This window comes from Perca flavescens, chromosome 2, assembly GCF_004354835.1.
Source record: "Perca flavescens isolate YP-PL-M2 chromosome 2, PFLA_1.0, whole genome shotgun sequence".
NCBI classification, from domain to species: domain Eukaryota; kingdom Metazoa; phylum Chordata; class Actinopteri; order Perciformes; family Percidae; genus Perca; species Perca flavescens.
This window is the reverse complement of record NC_041332.1, coordinates 37647165-37667633: the sequence shown is the minus strand read 5'-3', so window position 1 is coordinate 37667633 and position 20469 is coordinate 37647165. Positions and strand designations below refer to the sequence as shown.

General features: G+C 40.5%; 1 protein-coding gene across 1 annotated transcript in view; it reads left to right on the top strand.

The window, feature by feature from the left end:
* chrna8 (cholinergic receptor, nicotinic, alpha 8) overlaps nt 1–20469 on the top strand; it is a 60059-nt gene that overhangs the window by 5450 nt on the left and 34140 nt on the right. The window contains exon 2 of the mRNA XM_028603890.1: nt 8969–9108. Within this exon, the coding sequence (XP_028459691.1) occupies nt 8969–9108 (140 nt within the window). The remainder of the gene's footprint in view (nt 1–8968; nt 9109–20469) is intronic.

Sequence of the window (20469 nt, the reverse complement as noted above, 5' to 3'; positions counted from 1 at the left end):
TGCCAAACAGGTTATTTTGCTGTTGCTAGTGGCACTTGTTTTGAGCTTCTGGTACCCCCAGGTGCTGCCAATCAGGTGCCTGATTTAGAGATGAGATTCTGCAACCAGTGGCAATCCCATATCTTCACAGTCTGGGACCGAACTCTATCCTCCAAGATGACAACGCTTGCCCCGACAGGGTGGGGTTTATCAGAGACTACCTCCAGAATGTGGGAGCAGTCCTGACCTCAACCCCATTGAACACTTGTGGGATCAGCTTGGTCGTGCTGTTGGTGCCAGAGTGACCAACACAACCACGTTGGCTGACTTGCGACAAATGCTGGTTGAAGTATGGGATGCCATCCCACAACAGTGTGTGACCATGCTGGTGACCAGCATGTGGAGGAGGTGCCAGGCTGTTGTGGCTGTGTATGGTTCTTCCACACGCTACTGAGGCTCCTGTTTGTGAAATTAATAAATTGTTAAATTGCCAATATGTCTTGTTTCTTCAAACTTCAATCATCCAATCCACCAAACACCAAACGGGTCAATGGCAGACTAAGCTGTTTGGCATTGGCAGATAAGATTTTGAAAATTTTTCATGGGCGCAACCCACATACTCAGCGCTGCTGCTCATCCCACAAATGCATGTTCCCTACAAATGGGGCACCATTTGAAAGGGATCTAAACAGGCTTTCCAATAGTATAAGATCCACAAAGCAAAAAGGGCACCTTTGAATTTCTGTGAACTGTTCCCATGAGATTTGGATTTATGCCTGGGAATACTACAGGTCAAACCTGTGGCAGGTTTTGTCTCAATGAATTGTTATGTGTCATTGCCTGTGACATGAAAAATGAGCACACCATGGACACTACGTCTGTAAAAATTATTTTAAAGGCAGCAAATCCTTTCAAGGCTGAATGAGTCAAAGTGAATTGCCTGTGTGTCTATTGCTGCAGCAATAAACACCCTTTTTATTTCTGTACAACAAAACTGAGCTTTAATGATTGAGGATTGAATAAGGCCCCCAGTGGGCTCTGAACTGGACATATGAGAGGTCTCTAATGTAATGAGAGAGAGATATGGTAGCCATTTGAAATTGATAGATCCCTTCAGGCTACATCTCTGTTAGTATGTTCAGTGTATCTATTGATGTCCTGGATCATGAAACAAATCAGTAAGCGCTGGGTGTATTGCAGAAAATTGAAAGAACATTTGCTATTCTGGGAGATTCAACATAGGATTGAAGTGGTATTATGGGTTGGCCGTGGAAGACTGGAGCAGGATTTCTTCATGTCAGAGGTCAACCCTAAAAAATCCTGTTCCCATACAACAAAACTGCATTCTAGATTACGTTTCAAGGGAAATGTATTTTCCGGCGCACATTGTGAAACAGTCACTGTTTTGAACACATGGTGAATTGAAACAAAACTATTTGGTTAGGTTTGGAAAAAGATGAGAGTTTGGGTTAAAATAAGTATGTGCGATTGATGCAGTTAAGTGTAGCCGAAAAAAGGTGACTTCGAGCCGGGTACAGGTCACTGTGACTGTGGCCGTGACGGTTACGTTTTGCCACAAAAAGTTGACTGATAGATGCATCTAGTCCCCCTCCCATTCAGCCAACCACAACCATTTATTTCATATGCGGTGGATTTAATACGATGACTGACAACTTGTGGAGCCTTCATGCTTTATGGAAAATATGTGATGATGGCAAGCATAAACCCAGCTTTGGAAAGAGGGAAGCTGCTGATGCATTTTTGAAAAACAACCAAGATGGCTGACTATTTTTTTTAAATTCTGATGGCAAAAACATTCATTCACAAACGTGTTGATCATTTCCATTAGGCAAAGGTCGCCGATTGCCTTGGGCCCCAAACTACCAGGGGCCCCATTAACACCTATTAAACTTATGGTTAAGCTTGTTTCTTACTTCAACTAATAATAATGTCATTCTAAAAATCCATATGCTAAAATGCATGGATGTATTAAGACCAAATGCCATCAGCAAACCCCCTACTAGTGAAGTAGCATGCCTTTGTTTGTCTTGGGCCCCCAAAGTACTAAATCTGCCACTGGTGTTGATTCTACATCAACATTTGTCCATCGGTCTGCATCACATTTTCGTTGCTCTAATTGGTTGAAGGCATATCTTATCTGGTGTTATTAAGGGTCTACAGCCGTTAATAACACCCTTTGGTGCTTTGAGCATTATGTTGATTTTTAGCACAGTCCTGCTCTTGACACCCGCATCCTCCTTTAGAACAGTTAAGATAAGATAAAATAAGAGTTTATAGATTCCCAGAGGGGAAATCCACATTCAGCAGCACAATAAATAGTCTTAAGAGTAAGGAAACAGATACAAATGTATTTAAAATGAATATATTTAACAAAATAAGAAATTAAGAAAACATTTAAAAGCCAATATACATTATATACAATACATTCCAATGCTTATACTCAAATAGTGCAACTCCACAGGCCATATTATTGGTATTCAAACCATCCTCTAAAATCACAGCTTAACAATCATGGAAAAGTGAGTACATCAATGAAATCTGAGAATCTATACATTTGGACTAGGTAGGAGTGGAGAATTTAGTTCATTGATTGAGCCATTAGGGGCTGCTATACACACATATCAATAGACTCAAAGGAGAGGAGGTGTGAAAGCAGGAGTGAAGGAGTAAGAGACTTTTTTTCCTGTTAACATTCTCTACACTGCAGTCGTGCCCTCAGAGCCACACAACATAATGCAACAGTAATCTAGTCTTCCTTAAGACTCTTGTGAGCTAACGGGTCACACTGTCAGCCAAGTGTAGTAGACTGGCTTATCCCTCACAGCAATCTTGTAACAGCACTTTTTCTAGCAGTCTTTCATGAAAACAGAAATGTTGAGGCTTTCTCTTTATTCATTTCAAGGGATCATCTAATTGACTGTCAATCTGTCTGTCCCTCGATTCATCCGTATGCTATCATATGCTCTCATTTTAACAAAAACCGGGTTAGGAAATAGCTAATTTTGCACTTGCCAACTCCATCGTGGAGATTTAGAACATACAGAGTCAGGCACAAAACCCTGTCGAGGGGTTAGGGTTACCAATAAACATAACTGTTACATGAATCATATCTAACTGAGTCCAAGTCACAATTTAAATAACACCCAATTTGAAAAATACAGCTAGAATTTGTAACCCCTTTCAACACCTTTGATGAATAAGTTCTAGCTAGTCATGACAGACTGTGACAAGTTCCCCCTACTAATGTTTTCACAAGGTATAGGGCTGGTTAAAGGCTTTTCAGATTAAAGCGCTGCCATTTTAAAATGGCATTGTTTTTTTTATTTTAGAGACACACCACAATATATGGCTTGACCTTGGAAAAAATATAGAAGCAGCTATAAGTGCTAGCAAGGTGAGAAGTCAAACCACTGAAGGTCAGCAATAACAAGATGTTCATGGGGTGTTAAGATACATTTTAAATTTCAAAGTGTCAACATATATTTTGTCTACATTAAAAGGCACTGAGTGCCATTTCTTTTCATCGAAATTTTAAATAAAGGGCCTATCATTCCCATATATATACCGTACAGTACATGCAAAGGAATGCACTATTAAGACCTTAATAAGCCAGTGTAAATACAAACATACAGCATATATTCAAAAGAAGGGGGCAAACAGAGAGAATAAGTAAGAGAGACACTACATTACACACTACTGAACTACTCACATAAAGCATCACATATTGGACACTGTATGGTAAACATGCAGCCCTCAGGGAGCAGCCCAGATGCAGCCCAGTCTAATAACACAGATGCACAGACACAGTGCCTGAGGAGGTACTGGATAAGCCATCACAACTAACTAACAACATGCTGTATGTACCTGTGCAGTCTACTGTACCTGTTAGTGGCTCAGTCTGTCCAAGGAGGTTTAAGAGATGTTGTCTCTCTTCCGGAAGTAATAATAATAATAATAATAATAATAATAATAATAATAATAATAATAATAATAATTTTTATTTATACAGAACTTTTCAAAACAAAGTGCTTTATTTTGTTGAGCCAGAATTAAAACATTTCAGGACTGCAATGAGGGAAATTAAATCAGATAATTAAAACAATGCAAAAATAAAATGGAATTGAATACCCAATAATAATAAGATGAAAAACAATAACAGTGGGCTTGCATTAATACACAAGCTTGTTTTAAAGATATTTTTTTTAAAGTGATTTAAAAGATGGCAGTGATTCTGCAGCCTTAGCTGTTCAGGCAGGGAGTTCCAGAGCTGAGGGGGCCCTGACTGCAAAAGCCATTCACATTTATTCTTGAGCGGGGACTTAGGAAAAGCCAGCAGAGCCCGGCCTGAGGATCTGAGGCTGCACTGTGGCCAGACTAGGCGTCAGAATGAAGTGACTGAGGGGGCTGTTATAAATTGTGAGGGGGAAATATAAAAAAATAAAATTAATTGATTTGCAATAGCCTCATGAAGACTTAAAAACAACAATAACATAAGGCTCCTGTTTCAAAATCAAAGAACAATTAATTAGAGCACTCACATAAGAACGTAGCACCACAAATGTTTTTGCACTTAAAGATTCTCTGTCAAAAGCAGCAGGGGGAGGTGCGTATAACAGCAGTTTGTGGCTTGCAGCTCTCTCACAGGGGATTTGTTAACATTAGTTGTTGATCTACAGTAAATGTTCTTCCAGCTTTTTTTTATCATTTTGTGTGTGTGTGCATGTACCTCCTAACACAACTAACAGTGGTCTTGAAACAACAGCTAAGCCAGTGGTTCTGAAACCTTTCTGCAGAGCCCCCATTTGGTAGATTACATTTTTTATAGGTAATCTTTAAACCTAAAACTTACTGGTAAGTGACAACATGGCATCATGACTTTGCCTAAACATAAACAAACATTTCTTAAGCCATGTAGCATGTTAACTGTATGCATTTTGAGCTATCAGCGTGGATGTCTACGCTCTAAACATACATGCCACGTGGCGTGTTAGCGCAAGAAAAGAAAGCGACGATTGAATTTAGCAAACGTCACATGCGGGTTTGGTTTAGGAAAAGAAGGGGGTTGGGCTAAGGAAAAGAAGAACGCAACAGTTGAGTTTAGGAAACTTGACATGCGGGACACGATCCCCGCTCTCCTGGGTGAAAGTCCTGTGTTTGACCCATCCTCCACCCCGACAAACCTCCCTATGCGGATTTTCGCCCTTTCATAATACTCACTACGGCGTAAATTCACATGCAATCGCAAGGTAATGCAAGTCAATGGAGGCCAAACGGCGTTGATAAACACGCTAAAAAGCCAGTATGCATCTTTATAACACGCCAATAATGGCATACGAATTGCCGTGTCATACATACGCCATTTCATGAGATCAGTCTGTAAGTGAAAAGAGGTCAAAACACAGCTGACATGATTTTGTCTTCTAGTGTAAAGCTGAGCAGCTGTGCTTTGTACCAGCTAAAGGCGTGATATCTTTGTTTGGCTTAACCCTGAATACAGTGCATTGCAAGAATGTAACCAAGATGATATAAAAGCATGAATCACCTTTTCGAGAGGTCAAGAGAGAAAAGACCCGATGCTCCCTCAGCTGATAAAAACACGATTGTCAAATATTGCAACATGTTTCTGTCTGCAGGTTTGACATTTGTAGAAAGGAAGCCAAGATGTTATTGAAAAACTGGAGAACCACAAATACTTTTTTCAGATTTGTTTCATTCAGCTGAAGAAAAAGGGAGATTGAGCATTTGATTTCTGACATGATAATAACTGATGTGATTCTTCAGAAAGAAGGAAGAACTCTGCTTCTCTGCTTGAACCCTACAAAACAAATTGTTCAGAACTTACTGTACTTGACTGTACCATCTTCTGTCTCATGGGCAGGAGGTACAGAATGTTTTCTGTTGAGTTTTGCTACTTAAAAGACAAGAAAATTTATTGTAGAAAAGTGATAGATCTGCGAAACACTTAGGTAGGAATAGGGGATTGACTTAATTAAATGTAGGCTACTATTATAGATTAACTGTGTATCCCAGTAGAAATGCAAAGAATAATCCATTAATCAGTTTGTTAGTTAATCAACTATTAAATTAATCGCCAACTATTTTGATAATCGATTAAGCAGCTTTATTAATGTTTTATGAAAAAAGGAAGAATTCTCGGATTCCAGATTCTTAAATGTGAATATTCACTCCTTTAATATATTTGAGTTTTGGACAAAACAAGACAGTTAAGGGCGTCATCTTGGGCTTTGGGAAACACTGATAGACATTTGTCAACATTTCCTGACATTTCATAGACCACTGATGAATCGAGAAAATAATCGACAGATTAATAGGCTATGAAAATAATCGTTAGTTGCAGCTATGTCCCAGGTTGCTACCAATTCAGGGATCAGTGTTTATTCTTAGAGTGACTCTGTGACAGGCTCTTTACTGTTAAGCCCAACTCTGTTCAGCTTGTTTTGGCTCTGCTGGCTCCACTCCATCGACTTTCAGCACTTTTGCTGGCTGCCACCCTCAACCATTGTGCAGATTCGCTGTCACGCCAAGATTTAGGGGTGCCCCATCCTGACACTCGCCAACAACCTCACACACAAATACAACGAGCTGTATTTGTTTATTTTTGCCTCATTAGCTAATTAGTCATCCACTCAGTCACTTTGGATGCAATCACGTCTTAGCTGTCACTCTGTGATTGCTGGAATGTGTTGAGACAACATCTAATTTGGACAAGGGTCACTGGGGAGATGCAGTCTGAGACCTTTTCAGTTCTGGCTGAGATGAGACACTGAAGGATGAGGGAGTCTGGAGGTTTTGTAAATGTGGGGCTGTTGGCATCCATGACATGAGCGAAGAAGCTGTTCCTCCCAAATTTCAGAGGGTGTGGGTGGGTAATTCAAAGACTGTGTTTAGAATTTGTATGTGATTATAGCATCTTTCAAATTATCCCTCCTATTTAGCATGTATAAGCAAAACTAACACACTATAATGTAGCTGTAAGCTGATACAAGGACATTTTTAAGTGAAAGTCAATTTACAGTGCTTTTTAACAATTGAAGGTTCTTCTATGAAGACATAAGTTAAAATAATTACAACTGTGTTTTACTACAATGTCACTTATCATCTGTTTATACACCATCCTTCACTTATGTGAGCCCACAGAGGAAGTTTTTAAAAGGCATATCAATAAATGCTTATAATTGCTTACTACATTATAGTGTATTATAAATCATTTACAGGTATTAAATGTTTATAGACTGCTTATAAATGTTGGGTAGTGTTACCATCAAAACTAAAGCAAGCTCAACAAATTACACTTCTCTATAATCACTGGATTATAAATATATTTATATATGAATGATCATGTTTTAAGCACATTGACATGTTTGTGACTAAGAAGTTTCTAGGTGGTCATTAGTCTTATCACATCTGAACTCCTGTTCAGTGGATTGGGTACGATTTGGGAATGGTGGTTGGAAATGGTAAACCAACAGCAGCCTCCCATGTTAAAATCCAATGCTCCATCCACCCCTTCATCCATCTTTCCTCTTCTGCTCCCATCATTACTATGGCCATTAGTGGGCTTTGCCACTTCAATGTTGTGTTGTGGCACTTGCTGTAATGATTAATGCATTTGTTCTTCTTGTGAGGACAGTTTCTGATAGACAATCTAGTGGTGGTAAATGTATTTTACCATAACTGCAAACAACTGCATTGAACTAATGTAATATACATTATAGTGTTTAACAGTGTATAACACTGTTTTTAATGTGCTGGTTTTACTGTGTGGTTGAGTACCATGTAAAGCGCTATATAAATTAAATTTATTATTATTATTATTATAAAGCAAGACTATATTATAGATCCCAGACGAACCACGGACAGCGCCATGGATTTATCAATACACAGTCTACTAATGTTTCAGAGCCATGGTCGGGGCCATAGACTCTAACTTGCACAGACCTCAGTCAGATAAAGGATCAATGAGTCAGGCAGACTAGACTAACATATTCAATTAAACAACCCCTCTGCCCCTGCACTATCTCTACTACTAGGGGATGGAGATGGGGGATGGAGGGTTAACAAGGGACATGCATTTTGGTCATTTTACTAACACGGGGGGTGTCTATTAATGAGGTGTGTGTGTGGACACCAGGAAGAATCTGTTTTGATGAAGCTAATAGGGCCCCTAAAGGAATTGAGTAGGATTTAGGGATGCAAAATCATTTTATTTGGGCTTTGAAATAATAAGAATAGGTTACAATACCAAATCATGTTTCAGGAGGTTGAAGATGTGGACTTAATTTTAAGTGTTTTTACAGAGGCATTGGTGAAAGACAAACAATGCTAGCGGTGTTGTGCCAAAGAGAAGAAATGCTACCTTCACGACGACTGGGTTTTAACTTTTGCATCAGGGAATGCGCTGTAATATTCCTTCCTATTAAAGATGGATACCTCGTTGTTCAGTGTGAGACCTAATAAATACAGGGGAGACAAAAACACAATTAATGTTCACTTAGTCCATAATGTGCTCATTACATTAACATAGCGTGACTTTATCATGATTTCTTGTGGGATTTGGTAAGCCAGGAACAATGTTGGAAATAATAGCATTGATTAGATCACAGGCATTAATGTGTGGCAGAATATTTTGAGTATGTTTTATTAAAACTAATGGGTTGATTGAGTGTCTGTTGATGATGTTGACATTAGCATTTAAATGTGTTAGTTCTTCCACAATTGCTCCAATTTCTCTTTTTATACTTAACATGTCTATCTTCCATTTTCTTCTCTCTCACCTGTTACTCTTCCATATAAACCTGTAAGGCTATTATTTATTCTTCATATCTCTTACACCCCACAACGAGTTCTATCCTTTACCTCCTGCCTCTCTTTAATCCGTCTAACTGATGCTTTTCTTCTATGCATCATCCTTCTGCCATTTACATTGTTTATCCTCTTTTCGCTCCAGTTTGCCATGGCGGTGTGTACCAGAGGAAGCTGTACCGAGACCTAATGGTAAACTACAGTCGTCTGGAAAGACCCGTGCAAAACGACTCTGCACCCATTGTTGTGGAACTCGGCCTCACGCTGCTACAAATCATTGATGTGGTGAGTGTGTGTGCCTGTGTGTGTTTTGGCAAGGCTAAGGTATGGAGTATGTTTGAAGAAAAAACGAGGACGGGTGTGGAATTTCGTTTGGAAACCAGCACAAAGACTGAGTTAAGAGAAAGTTAAGTTGAACTCTTTTGTCAAACTTTTTGCCTATTGGATGTTTTTCAGGATTTTTCATTTTGTGTGTGTTAAAGGTATTTCATCTGATTTATCCACAGCAAATGTGGAGTATGCAAATGCACACACCTCATGCTTACTACACTTTATCTTCCTCTGAACTAAAAACTGTTTTTCTACCAGTAGCAGCATCCAACCAAGTGAGACTTTACATCTTTGAAAGAGCAACTTCTTTGTTTCTCCCTTCCATCCTTTTTTATTCAATTGCACCACAGGCCCTCAGTCTTTTCTTTCATTCAACAAGAAAATTCTATCTCAGTGTTGAAATATGTCCTTTTCGCATTTTTGCCCATTTTCTTTCTGAGCTGCTCCTCACTCAGTCAGTCTTTGGTTTTTTTTTCCATTCTCATCACTATGAATAGTTAAGGATTTGGGAAAAAATGCTTATTTTCCTTACTTTTTTATGTTTCCTACAAGGTAACACAAGGCAACTTTATGTGTACAGCACATTTAATATATAGCGGTAATTCAAAGTGCTTTACCTTAGACATAGTCTCACATTGCCAGACCTTCCTCCGCGGCGCTGTCTGGCTAATCCACACAGCATTCCGGGATGGGAGAAAAACGTGCTCTGGTTTATTGGCATATCTTTAAAACAATCACAATCGTCTTGGGAGGCGCTAAGCACTGGACGGAGCCACTGTGACCCTGCTAAATAAACTTGTTTTGGTGGAACATGTGTACATTCAAAAGTTGTTTTAGTCGTGCAACAGAAAACTCAGATTGGTCAGATAGTCTAGCTGTCTGCATTTACCCTGGAGATCTGAGGAGCAGTTAACCAGAGTCCTCAGAAATCCACTGGAGTTTAGAATTCCAACACAAAGAAAGAAGAATCCGGCCAAAAAGAGTGACATCTGGCGGAATTTCCAGCGGCACCGGAGCAATCCCAGAAGTGGAACTTCGTGGATATAGAAATAGCGACAACAGACAACAGACTTAAAGTCAAGAAAGAAAAAAATTAGATTAGATTATTTTCCTTCCTGCTGAGAGTTTGATGAGAAGATCAATACAGTTAGCTTAGCTTAGCAGAAAGACCGAAGCGCAAAAACGTCAAATTCCTGCAAGACAAAAATTCACTTTTTTGTCTGAACATATCTTTAACCTCTGAGAAGTCATTGCACTCAGCCAAGAAATAGTCAGGTGCATAACTACTGACTAACTGACATGATGTTTTTATTAAAATGAAATACACTTAACTAAGTTAGCTTTAGAAGAGTTGGTAGGAGCTTTTTTTAAACATTTGGACAGAACCCGACTAGCTGTTTCCAGTCTTTCTGTTAACTGGCTGCTGCTGCAGCCTTTATATTTCCCATACAGATATGATATAATATTCGCCTCTAACTCTCTATTCACTATTCACTATCTCTTTAAACGCTTTCTGTACTCCCTCCAAGCCAAAACACACTACCAATGTTTCTTCTTCTTCATTTTCATTTTAAACATTTGAAGTTGTTTCTTAAGAGAAAAGCTTTGTTTAAAAATCAGTTCTTATTCTTATTCGCGTGTCCTACATTTTACACCCACAAACACCGACAAAGAGATACCCAGAAACCCCATTTAGCTCAACGTGGCCACAATCCTCCCTATCTCTGTCGCTCTTCACTCGTTTTCATGTCAAAGCCTCGGCTCTTAAAACCACATTTTTGTGGTTTGGGTAGAGTTTCTGTCACATTTCATTGTATGGATTCTTCCTTCTGCGTTCGCCATGTGCTTCATTGTGTGTTTTCTCCTGTTCTCCATCTCATGCACCTATCCTCTCTCCAACCCACACATAACCTCCTGTCTGTTAGCCCCACCACACAGCCGGAGCACTCATCCAAAAAACACAAGCCGACACCCAGTCACATCCCTGAGCCAGCCCTGTCATAAGACATGTATGTCTTCTCAAGACAACTATATGGTGGTAAGAGCCGTACGCAGGACTGTAATAAAGGATTCCCATTTTATTATTAATATGGGCAAGTCTCCTGCAGCACATATGAAACTACATTTGAATGTATTCTTAGAGCTAGCAAACAACAGACTGGACACAAAGAGACAAGAGGCGAGGCGATCTTCAGAGAGAACATATGGCGCTTTTGTAACACAATGTGACGAGGCCCCTTTAGTGCTTTATTTTCATTTAAAATGTTAATTTGGTGAGAAGTTACAAATAGTGTGTTTTGCTTAAGTTATGGCTGATATTGTCTGTCACGTCTGCCTCCGCTCTTATTGTGTTTTCTGTTTGTTTTCATGAACTTCCTGTTTTATTTTGCATCCACTGTGTGTCTTCATTCACTTCACTTGTCTTCCTGCCTTTGTTTGTTTCCCGCCGTTTTTGATTACCTGTCTCCGCCCTAATGTTATTCACCTGTGTCTGGTTGTTTTCCCTTCCCCCGTGTATATATACTCACCTGTGTTCACTTGTTCTCTGCCAGATTGTTGTAGCTCCATGTTGACTCACTTTCCAGCGTTCCCTTGTTTTGTTTCCCCGTGTACCCTGACCCATTGCCTGTCTCTTCGACCACGTTTGCCTGCCTGTTGGATCTGTACCGTTGCTTGCATTGTTCTGGGAGCAATAAACCGATCACCTTTATCCTTGTTTCCTGAGTCGTGCATTTGGGTCCGCCATTGTAGCCTGACATTGTCGGTCTTTTAAAATTTAACTGGTCTCTTGCATTTGTAAAGCAATTTCATACATTAGCCATAAATCTATAGAGACCAAAAACAAACATTTATTTGTTGAAAACATGTTGAATATGATTGATAAGTGTGTGTGTGTTTGCTATTATTGTATCGCTAGTTGTTATTATTGTTGTAAGTTGGTATGATATACAAACTGTGCATGATTTTTCATACAGTATACAAACTCGTTCATGAGAATGCGTTGTGTTGCTAACTACATTGTTCGCTAACTCAATACATAATGGATAAGCCGGCAAGACCATATTCATTGTTTACTTTGCAGTTGTAAATAATGTAAAGCTGGTTGTTTTTGTGTGTGTGTGTGTGTGTGTGTGTAATGTGGCCTTTGATTCCTCCATCTGCTCTGGATAACTCTCTAACGGGGGAACTGGGGCAGGTCGATGCCCACAGATAACGACAGACAAGCGCAGGACTGGTCACCATCCAGTATGGGAAGGGCCACCATGTGCCTTATGTAGCTTACAAAGAAACCAAGGTTCAGTAATTAATCACATGTCAGTACTCAAGCACTGTACTTTAATACAAATTTGAGGTACGTTTGCTTTACTTGAGTATTTCACAGCGATGAAGTACTTGAGTCCTGGACTCAGACTCGATTTGCTATTCTCTTGACTAGTGACTTGACTCGCATTCAGGTTATGGTGACTGGAATCGGACTCAACACACTGGGGACTCGAGACTTGAACGTTGGTGACTCAACTACAACACTGCCTGTTTGATAAGCTTATAGGGTCTTGCTCTGCTGCTTCATTCCCCTCCCCCAGCATTTTATTGGTTCCCAAGTATATGATGTTTCTGTGTATCAGAAACATTTCCTCCATTTTCACACAAAAGTGAAATTTCAAACTGAGCTGATAAATAGCGGAAGATGGAAGGCTGCTCATCTCGCAGAAAAACTCAGTAGGTAACTGCAGCTGTAATTATTACTGGGGTGGGGGTTTGAAATTACCTCCATATGTTCTCTGGATGAGATTAAAATTACTGACCAGCACAGGTAATGTTAAAGTCACCCCACTTCTTCTAGAGAAATAAATCCAGTTCAAATGAGGCTTAAAGGGGAACTATGCAGTTTTTATAACTTAATTTACCTTAACTGAACAGCTTTGGAGTCATTGGAATGGTTTATATGACTTTTTTTCGGGTTGAATGGTGGTTGTCTTGCTTCCCCCTAGCGCCTGTTAGCGGAAAAACCACCCTTGCAACTTTCAGCTGGCGAGCCACCAGCCTCAGCGACAGGAAGTATTGCGTGATATCAGGTCTTGCGATGTAACAAATTGCTTCACAGCACTGCACACATCCAGGAACTGGCTAGCTATAAGAACAAGGTAGCGATGGAGTTTTTCACACTATCGTCACGGCTGAGCCGGCAAAAAAGAAACAGAAAGCTAGGAGAGCATTGTCGAAGGAACAGAGAAAGAGGAAACGGCAGACTGACCGAGTGAGGAGTCAGACACAAGGAACATAGGAGCTGCTAAATATCTATTCCGAAGCTGGAGGGGGAGCTCTATAGAGAAGCCTGCCAGCAAAAAGTGAGAAAATAGCGAAGAAATGGCCAAAACTGCATAGCTCCTCTTTAACTCAATGCCAGAAAGTGAAAAAGCCTATTTCCCAAAATGTTTGCTTTAAGTAAAGGACCTGAATACATCCTGCATCACTTCCAAGGTTACACATAGGGCATGCGTGGCTTGTGGCTCGGCGGTAGAGTGGTCACCCCATAACCACAAGGTTGGCGGTTTAATCCCAGGCTCCTCCGGCATCATGTCAAAGTGTCCCTGAGCAAGACACTGAACCCCAAGTTGCTCCCTGGAGGCTTTCAGCTGTCCACTGCTCCTAATACCTAGTATAGGTTAAAATGCAGAAATAGAATTTCACTACATTGTAATGTGCGTATGTGACGAGTTATAATAAAGTTTGTTTTTTTTACTAACAAAACACGCAAGTCTAGAAACAAAGAGAGAAAGGATTAAAGAAACAAACTTCACACAGTCAGAAACTTTCCTCCAAATCAATTTTGCTTTGCATAACGTAGTTGGCAGTTTTCTGGTTGTGTTTACATTTGATTCTTTCAGCCTTGAGAGAGAAAGTAAATGTAGAGAGACATTCTCCTTGTGCGCTTGCTAAAACACGCTGTGTTGCCTCCACTCTCTGTTGTGGTGCAGCAGAAGATTCAACCGCATCCGTTGAACCATTTAAACATGACGGCATCCTGTTCATCCTGCATATCCACAATGCGCTGTTAAGGGTCTGTTTCTCAGGAAGTGCAACCTATTAGAGAAAGCCTATAAAGGATTTAGAAATATGATTCTTGATTTCTTTTCTTCATGTTTGTCTAATGAGTATCTTCTGAGATCTGAATCGTTGATCCTCTGAACGAGACTGAAAGAAAAGATGTAGGGATCCTGTTGTTCCCTACTGGGGATAAAGCATGGATGAAAAGCCATTTCTGGAACAATGAACATGGAGATTTAAAGTAAAGCACATGTTTTTGTTCTTGGAAATAGGATGTCAGATGAATTACAATAAAATACAGTTGGAAATCTTTTATTGAATGCCAGTGTCCATCAATCCATTGCCAGTTTATCCAAAACCAATCAGAGCAGATTTATGAGGAGATTAAAGTGTTCATAGTGGGTGTGACAGGGCTGGTAATACACCCTATTGTAGCTGAGCGAAATCCCACATAACAACACAAAAGCGAGGTCAGGCACAAAATAGAGCAAAAACACAACAACCTCGAAATCTCTGCGATTGCAAGCTGGATCGCACACACAAACACTTACCTACCACAACCTAGGTTTGTCAGTTTGTCAGGCTTTAAATTTATCTGGAGCAACAAGTCATTAAGCTCAAATCTGCAAAAGTTAACCCTTGTGTTGTCTTCCCCCGCCGACCATGCACTTGACCTCTTGGTTCAAAATTGAAAATTAACACTTTTGTGACTCTTTTTTTCCCCTGTGATTTTAACACTTTTTCTGACAATTTTGTCCCCTTTTTTTTTAACCCTTTTCCAATGTTTTTGTCGCTTTTTATTTTTACTGCTGACTACCACCAGTACTGTATACACGCCACAGACACCAACTTATTACCACCATAGTGTTACACTATAGTGGGAAACGGAAATTATGGTCAATAAACCTCGTTGGATTTTTAAATTATACCTAATTTTTTAGTCAAAAAAGCTGAAATTATGAATGTTAGAATATTAGAGGAATGTATGTTGATGGATAATCAAAGACTTGTGTATGCCAAAGTTGAGTCAGAACACTGTTTAGAAACTCTTTTTTTTCAAAATGCTATAAAATTGAATAAAACAACTCAAAATTCAATGAAAGTAGTGATCATTAACTGTACTTGCGAACCTGGAACCATCCATGTTATTTTCTCGGTAATTTGGTTGGAAAAGAAACCCATATTTTTTTTTTTAAATATAGACATTTTGATAACGAGTCCAATTTGACCTCGAGGACAACAGGAGGGTTAAAGGTACCCTGGGAAGATTTTGACCACTAGTAGCACTATGGAGCAATGTTATGAGTGGGTCCCTGTTTTGTCCACACTGAGCAAGCAGGTGAGTAAGCGTGATTTATCCTGCGTTGGGTTTCACCCTATCCACTGATCAACAGCTGGTAGCGACAACATGCTACACATGTAGCACTGTGCCGGCAAAGGCATCTTTGGGCCTCAAACATTAACAGAGCAAATGACTCTTTGGTGGAACTGCTAGCAACTCTTGGACATCTGAAATTCATTTTTGGGAGGGGTTAGAAACCATTGGTTTAATCAATAGTAATATATTTGATCTCATCTTATCATCTTTACCCGTTATAATTTTTTTTTAATGTAAAATCTGAAAAGAACTACTAACTACAACTGTGAAAATAAAGTGCACTAAAAAGTAAAATAGTTGCCTCCGAAATGTAGTGGAGTAGAAGTATAATTTTAATATTAAATAATATATTTTTTTAAAATACGGCACTTGAGTAAATGAACTTAGTTACTTTCCACTACTGGACGTCATGACACCCACAATGTGATGTGGTGAGAAACACTGAATGTAAACATAACTTTGTTGCAAAGGATACCTTTAACTGGATCATCTCAGGCCTGTTTAGGTTCATAACGTTTAAGAACTCATGTTCAGATGTGAACGACTCCTGCTTTCCTGAGAGGCACAGACGGAGCAGTGCTCTTACACTTCATGAACATGAGCTGAGAAATCACCGGGATCGTTTAGTCTTTGAAAGATTCAGGTTTGGTTGAATAACTACAGCCATGTAAACAATAAATATTAAATAGAAATGCAATTAAATAAAAATCTATGCTTTTTACAAAGCTGAAATGATCCAAATGTGCACAAATGTTTGTAGTAGACTAATAGTTGGCTTTAGATTTTTCACTTGTGCACTGGAATGTTTTTGCAGGCATTCATTTGTCCAGAAATGTTTGTTCCGTCAATGAAGGTGAAATAAAAACATGACACACCTCAGTATAATGCATACAATGCAATACAGATCAACATCGTCACAAACTGCAGCCTCCAAAATGAGCATGAAGTTAAATCAACACTTCTTTAAAATATATCCAACAAATATTGTCCATTATAACCTTTGTGTCACCTTTTAGGCATGAGGCATTATATTGTATAGGCTTTTATTTTGAAATGGTTTCATGCCTAAGGAGTTCCAGGGTCAGGGGTTAGTTTCCTGTTAGTGGTTAGAGAAAGATGGTAGAATCAGCCAACATGCTTTCGTCATCCATTGCAATCCACATCGTAAATGCTGCAGAGGCAATGTCGTAAGTTGATAATTTCATTTCTTTAATTATAATGTAAATGTTAAGATGTATATTTACAGTAAAAGGGATTTGATGACTGTAATTAAAAACGTTTTATTTACATATATTTACATAGGATTAAACAATTTGTATCTTGTTTTGTTACAGTTTTCATTCTTCTGTCTGTGACATGATGTAAAGAGCCACAGTAAACAGCTTGAGAAGCTTACTACGACTCAACTCGTCATTTTCAGAAAGAGTTTAGCTAGTTGAATAGCTGCAGTTGCTACACTGTAGCGAAGACAACATAGTGAAAAGACAAAGAAGGCTAGTGTTGTATATCATGGTAAGATGGATGGTAAACAAAGTGACAGGTATTCAGTGGCTAGTAAAAGAAGTTCACGGTCTTCAACTTCATCAGCTGGCTCATTAACACGTGCTCATGCTAAAGCGGAGGCAACTAAAGCACGTGCTACATTTGCGGACCAAGAAGCTAAAGCTAAGTTAGAAAGAGCTGCAAAAGAGGCTAAGCTACAGAAAGAAAAAGCAGAAAGAGAAGCAGAATATCACAAAGAGAAAGCAGCTATTGAGTTTGAATTGCAGCTGGAGAAGGCAAGAAAAGATGCTGAGCTAGAAGCGCTTGCTAGTTATCGTGAGGCAGCAGCTGCTGAAGCTGCTGTGTGGGAAGATGCAATGGACAACTTTGTTGTATTGGATGAGGCAGGCCCATCAGAGAAAGACAAACTGGAGCATACAAGTGAATATGTCCAGTCTCAATACAACCTACACTCAGGTGAAACCCATCCACGTACCAAATCCCTAAAGCAAGCAGCCATGAATGCTAGCTCCCAAGTATCTCAGCTCCCTGCAAATGAAACGCTTCAAGAATATTCTTGCAATCCTTTCCTTCCAACATGGTAGCCGCCTGTTCGTCCCAAAGAACCGTCATATGCTAATAACACTACCAACCCTGCATTAAAAAACTATGGCTCGGAAAATGTGCAATCGCCTTCAGCTATTAAAGTGGAAAGTCAGGTCCCACAAAAGGAGACTGACCATCAGGCAAACACAAACATGCGTAACACTTACTCAAACAACCCTGCTCAGCCTTTCCTTCCACACTACATGGCAGCAGCTAACCATGGTGCACCCGTAGCTGAACATCTGGCACAATACTCGTCGCGACCTGGTGAGTTCAAGTTTATATAAATTTGATGATAAACCAGAAAACTATCGAGCTTGGCATTCGTCATACATAAACGCCACTCAAGGGCTTGGCCTCACAGCTACGGAGGAGCTAGACTTAATGACTAAGTGGCTCGGTAGAGAATCCAGTGACCAAGTCAAACGTCTCCGTTCAGTGCACATGACGAATTCTGTCGTAGCACTCAGAAAGGCCTGGGAACGTCTCCAGGAATGTTTTGCAGCACCTGAAGTTATCGAAAAGTCACTTTTCAATCGGCTTGATCATTTCCCAAGGCTTTCAGGAAAAGAACACACAAAGCTACGTGATCTGGCCGACCTGTTAATGGAAGTGCAGGGAGCCAAGGAGGATGGCTTCCTCCCAGGCCTGTCTTACCTGGACACTGCAAGAGGGATTGAACCCATAGTGGCAAAACTGCCTTATGGTCTTCAAGAAAAGTGGGTATCTGCCGGTTCAAAGCACAAGGATGAAAATAATGGACGATTTCCTCCATTCGACTTCTTCGCAAGTTTTATACACTACGAGGCATGGAAAAGGAATGACCCTAGCTTTGCTTTTCAAGGTACTAGTGGCTTACCCGCAAGGCCTGAAAAGCCTTCCTTTAAAAGCAACCAAACCCCTATTTCAGTTCACAAGACAGATATCGTCTCAAAACACTCAAACACAAACAATCTAAAAGGTACCAGTGATCCAAACAAAACCTGTCCAATACATGCTAAACCTCACCCACTCAGGCGATGCAAAGCCTTCAGAGCCAAACACCTAGAAGAAAGGAAAACCTTTCTCAAGGCTAAAGGAATCTGCTTCAAATGCTGTGGTTCAACTACTCACTTAGCAAAAGATTGTCCAACTACGATTAAGTATGATTGAGTGTGATAGCACCTACCACGACGCTGCTATGCATCCGGGTCCTGCACCTCAAGACAGGGCTGCCCCAACCTCACCACACAACGGCGGGGAGGGAGAAGAGAGCAGTGACACCAAAGCCTTCGTCAGCGCAAGCTGTACCGAAGTTTGTGGAGGACAAGTCAGCAGATCATGTTCCAAGATTTGCTTAGTGAAGGTATATCACAAATGTCAACCAGACAAAGCCATCAAGGCCTACACCATATTGGACGACCAAAGTAACCGATCGTTAGCAAGGTCAACTTTCTTCGAGCTTTTTGACATCAAATGTGAACCATATTCCTATTTTTTGAGGACATGTTCTGGCACAATGGAACATCTGGACGTAGGGCTGAAGAGTTTGTGGTGGAGTCACTCGACGGCAGGGTAACAATCCCTCTACCACCCCTCATCGAGTGCAATGACATTCTTGACAATCGGTCAGAAATCCCAACGCCAAATGCAGCCCTATGTCACCCTCACCTTCGCAAGGTAGCGGAACACATTCCAGAAGTCGACCCTACAGCAAAGATTCTCCTGTTACTCGGCAGAGATATCATTAGAGTTCACAAGGTACGGGAACAAATCAATGGTCCACACAATGCCCCATTTGCCCAACGCCTAGATCTTGGCTGGGTGCTAGTTGGAGAAGTCTGCTTGGGGAAAGCACACAAGCCTACAGTCAGCACCTTCAAGACAGCTGTGCTTGACAATGGCTGCCCATCGCTCCTTCAACCTTGCACCAGTTTCCTACAAGTCAAAGAAATGGTTCCTTGTAGCAGGGAGACAAGACACCTCTCCAGCAAGGTTACAGGAGAGATGTTGGGACAAACTGTTTTCAATCACACAGAAAACGACAACAGGTTGGCATCCTCATTTGAAGACAAGGTTTTTTTGAAGCTTATGGACAAGGAAGTCTTCAGAGATGAGTCACAAAGTTGGGTAGCTCCACTCCCATTCCGACAACCAAGACAATACTTACCTAACAACCGGGAACAAGCAGTGCAGCGCTTTGCATCACTCCAACGAAGCCTGAGTAGGAAGCCAGATACGCAACAGCAGTTTGTAGCCTTCATGGGAAAAATATTGGAGAACAACCATGCCGAGGTCGCACCACCGCTGGCAGAAGACGAAGAATGTTGGTACCTGCCAACCTTTGGTGTGTTCCATCCACAAAAGCCAGGTCAAATCAGGGTGGTGTTCGACTCAAGCGCTAAACATGCAGGGGTTTCTCTCAATGATGTGCTCCTCACAGGCCCAGACCTGAACAACTCACTTCTGGGAGTTCTGTTGCGGTTTTGGAAGGAAAAGGTTGCTGTCCTAGCGGACATACAGCAGATGTTTCACTGCTTTGTGGTACGAGAAGATCACAGAAACTACCTCATATTTCTGTGGTATAGGGACAATGATGTGACCAAAGACATCATAGACTTCAGAATGAAGGTTCATGTTTTTGGCAACAGCCCGTCTCCTGCCATTGCCATTTATGGGCTTAGAAGAGCTATCCGAGAGGGTTCCCAGGAACATGGGGAAGACACAGTCAACTTTGTTAAGCGTCACTTCTACGTCGATGATGGCCTTTGTTCTATGCCAACGGATGCGGAAGCCATCGACTTACTACGCCGAACTCAGAT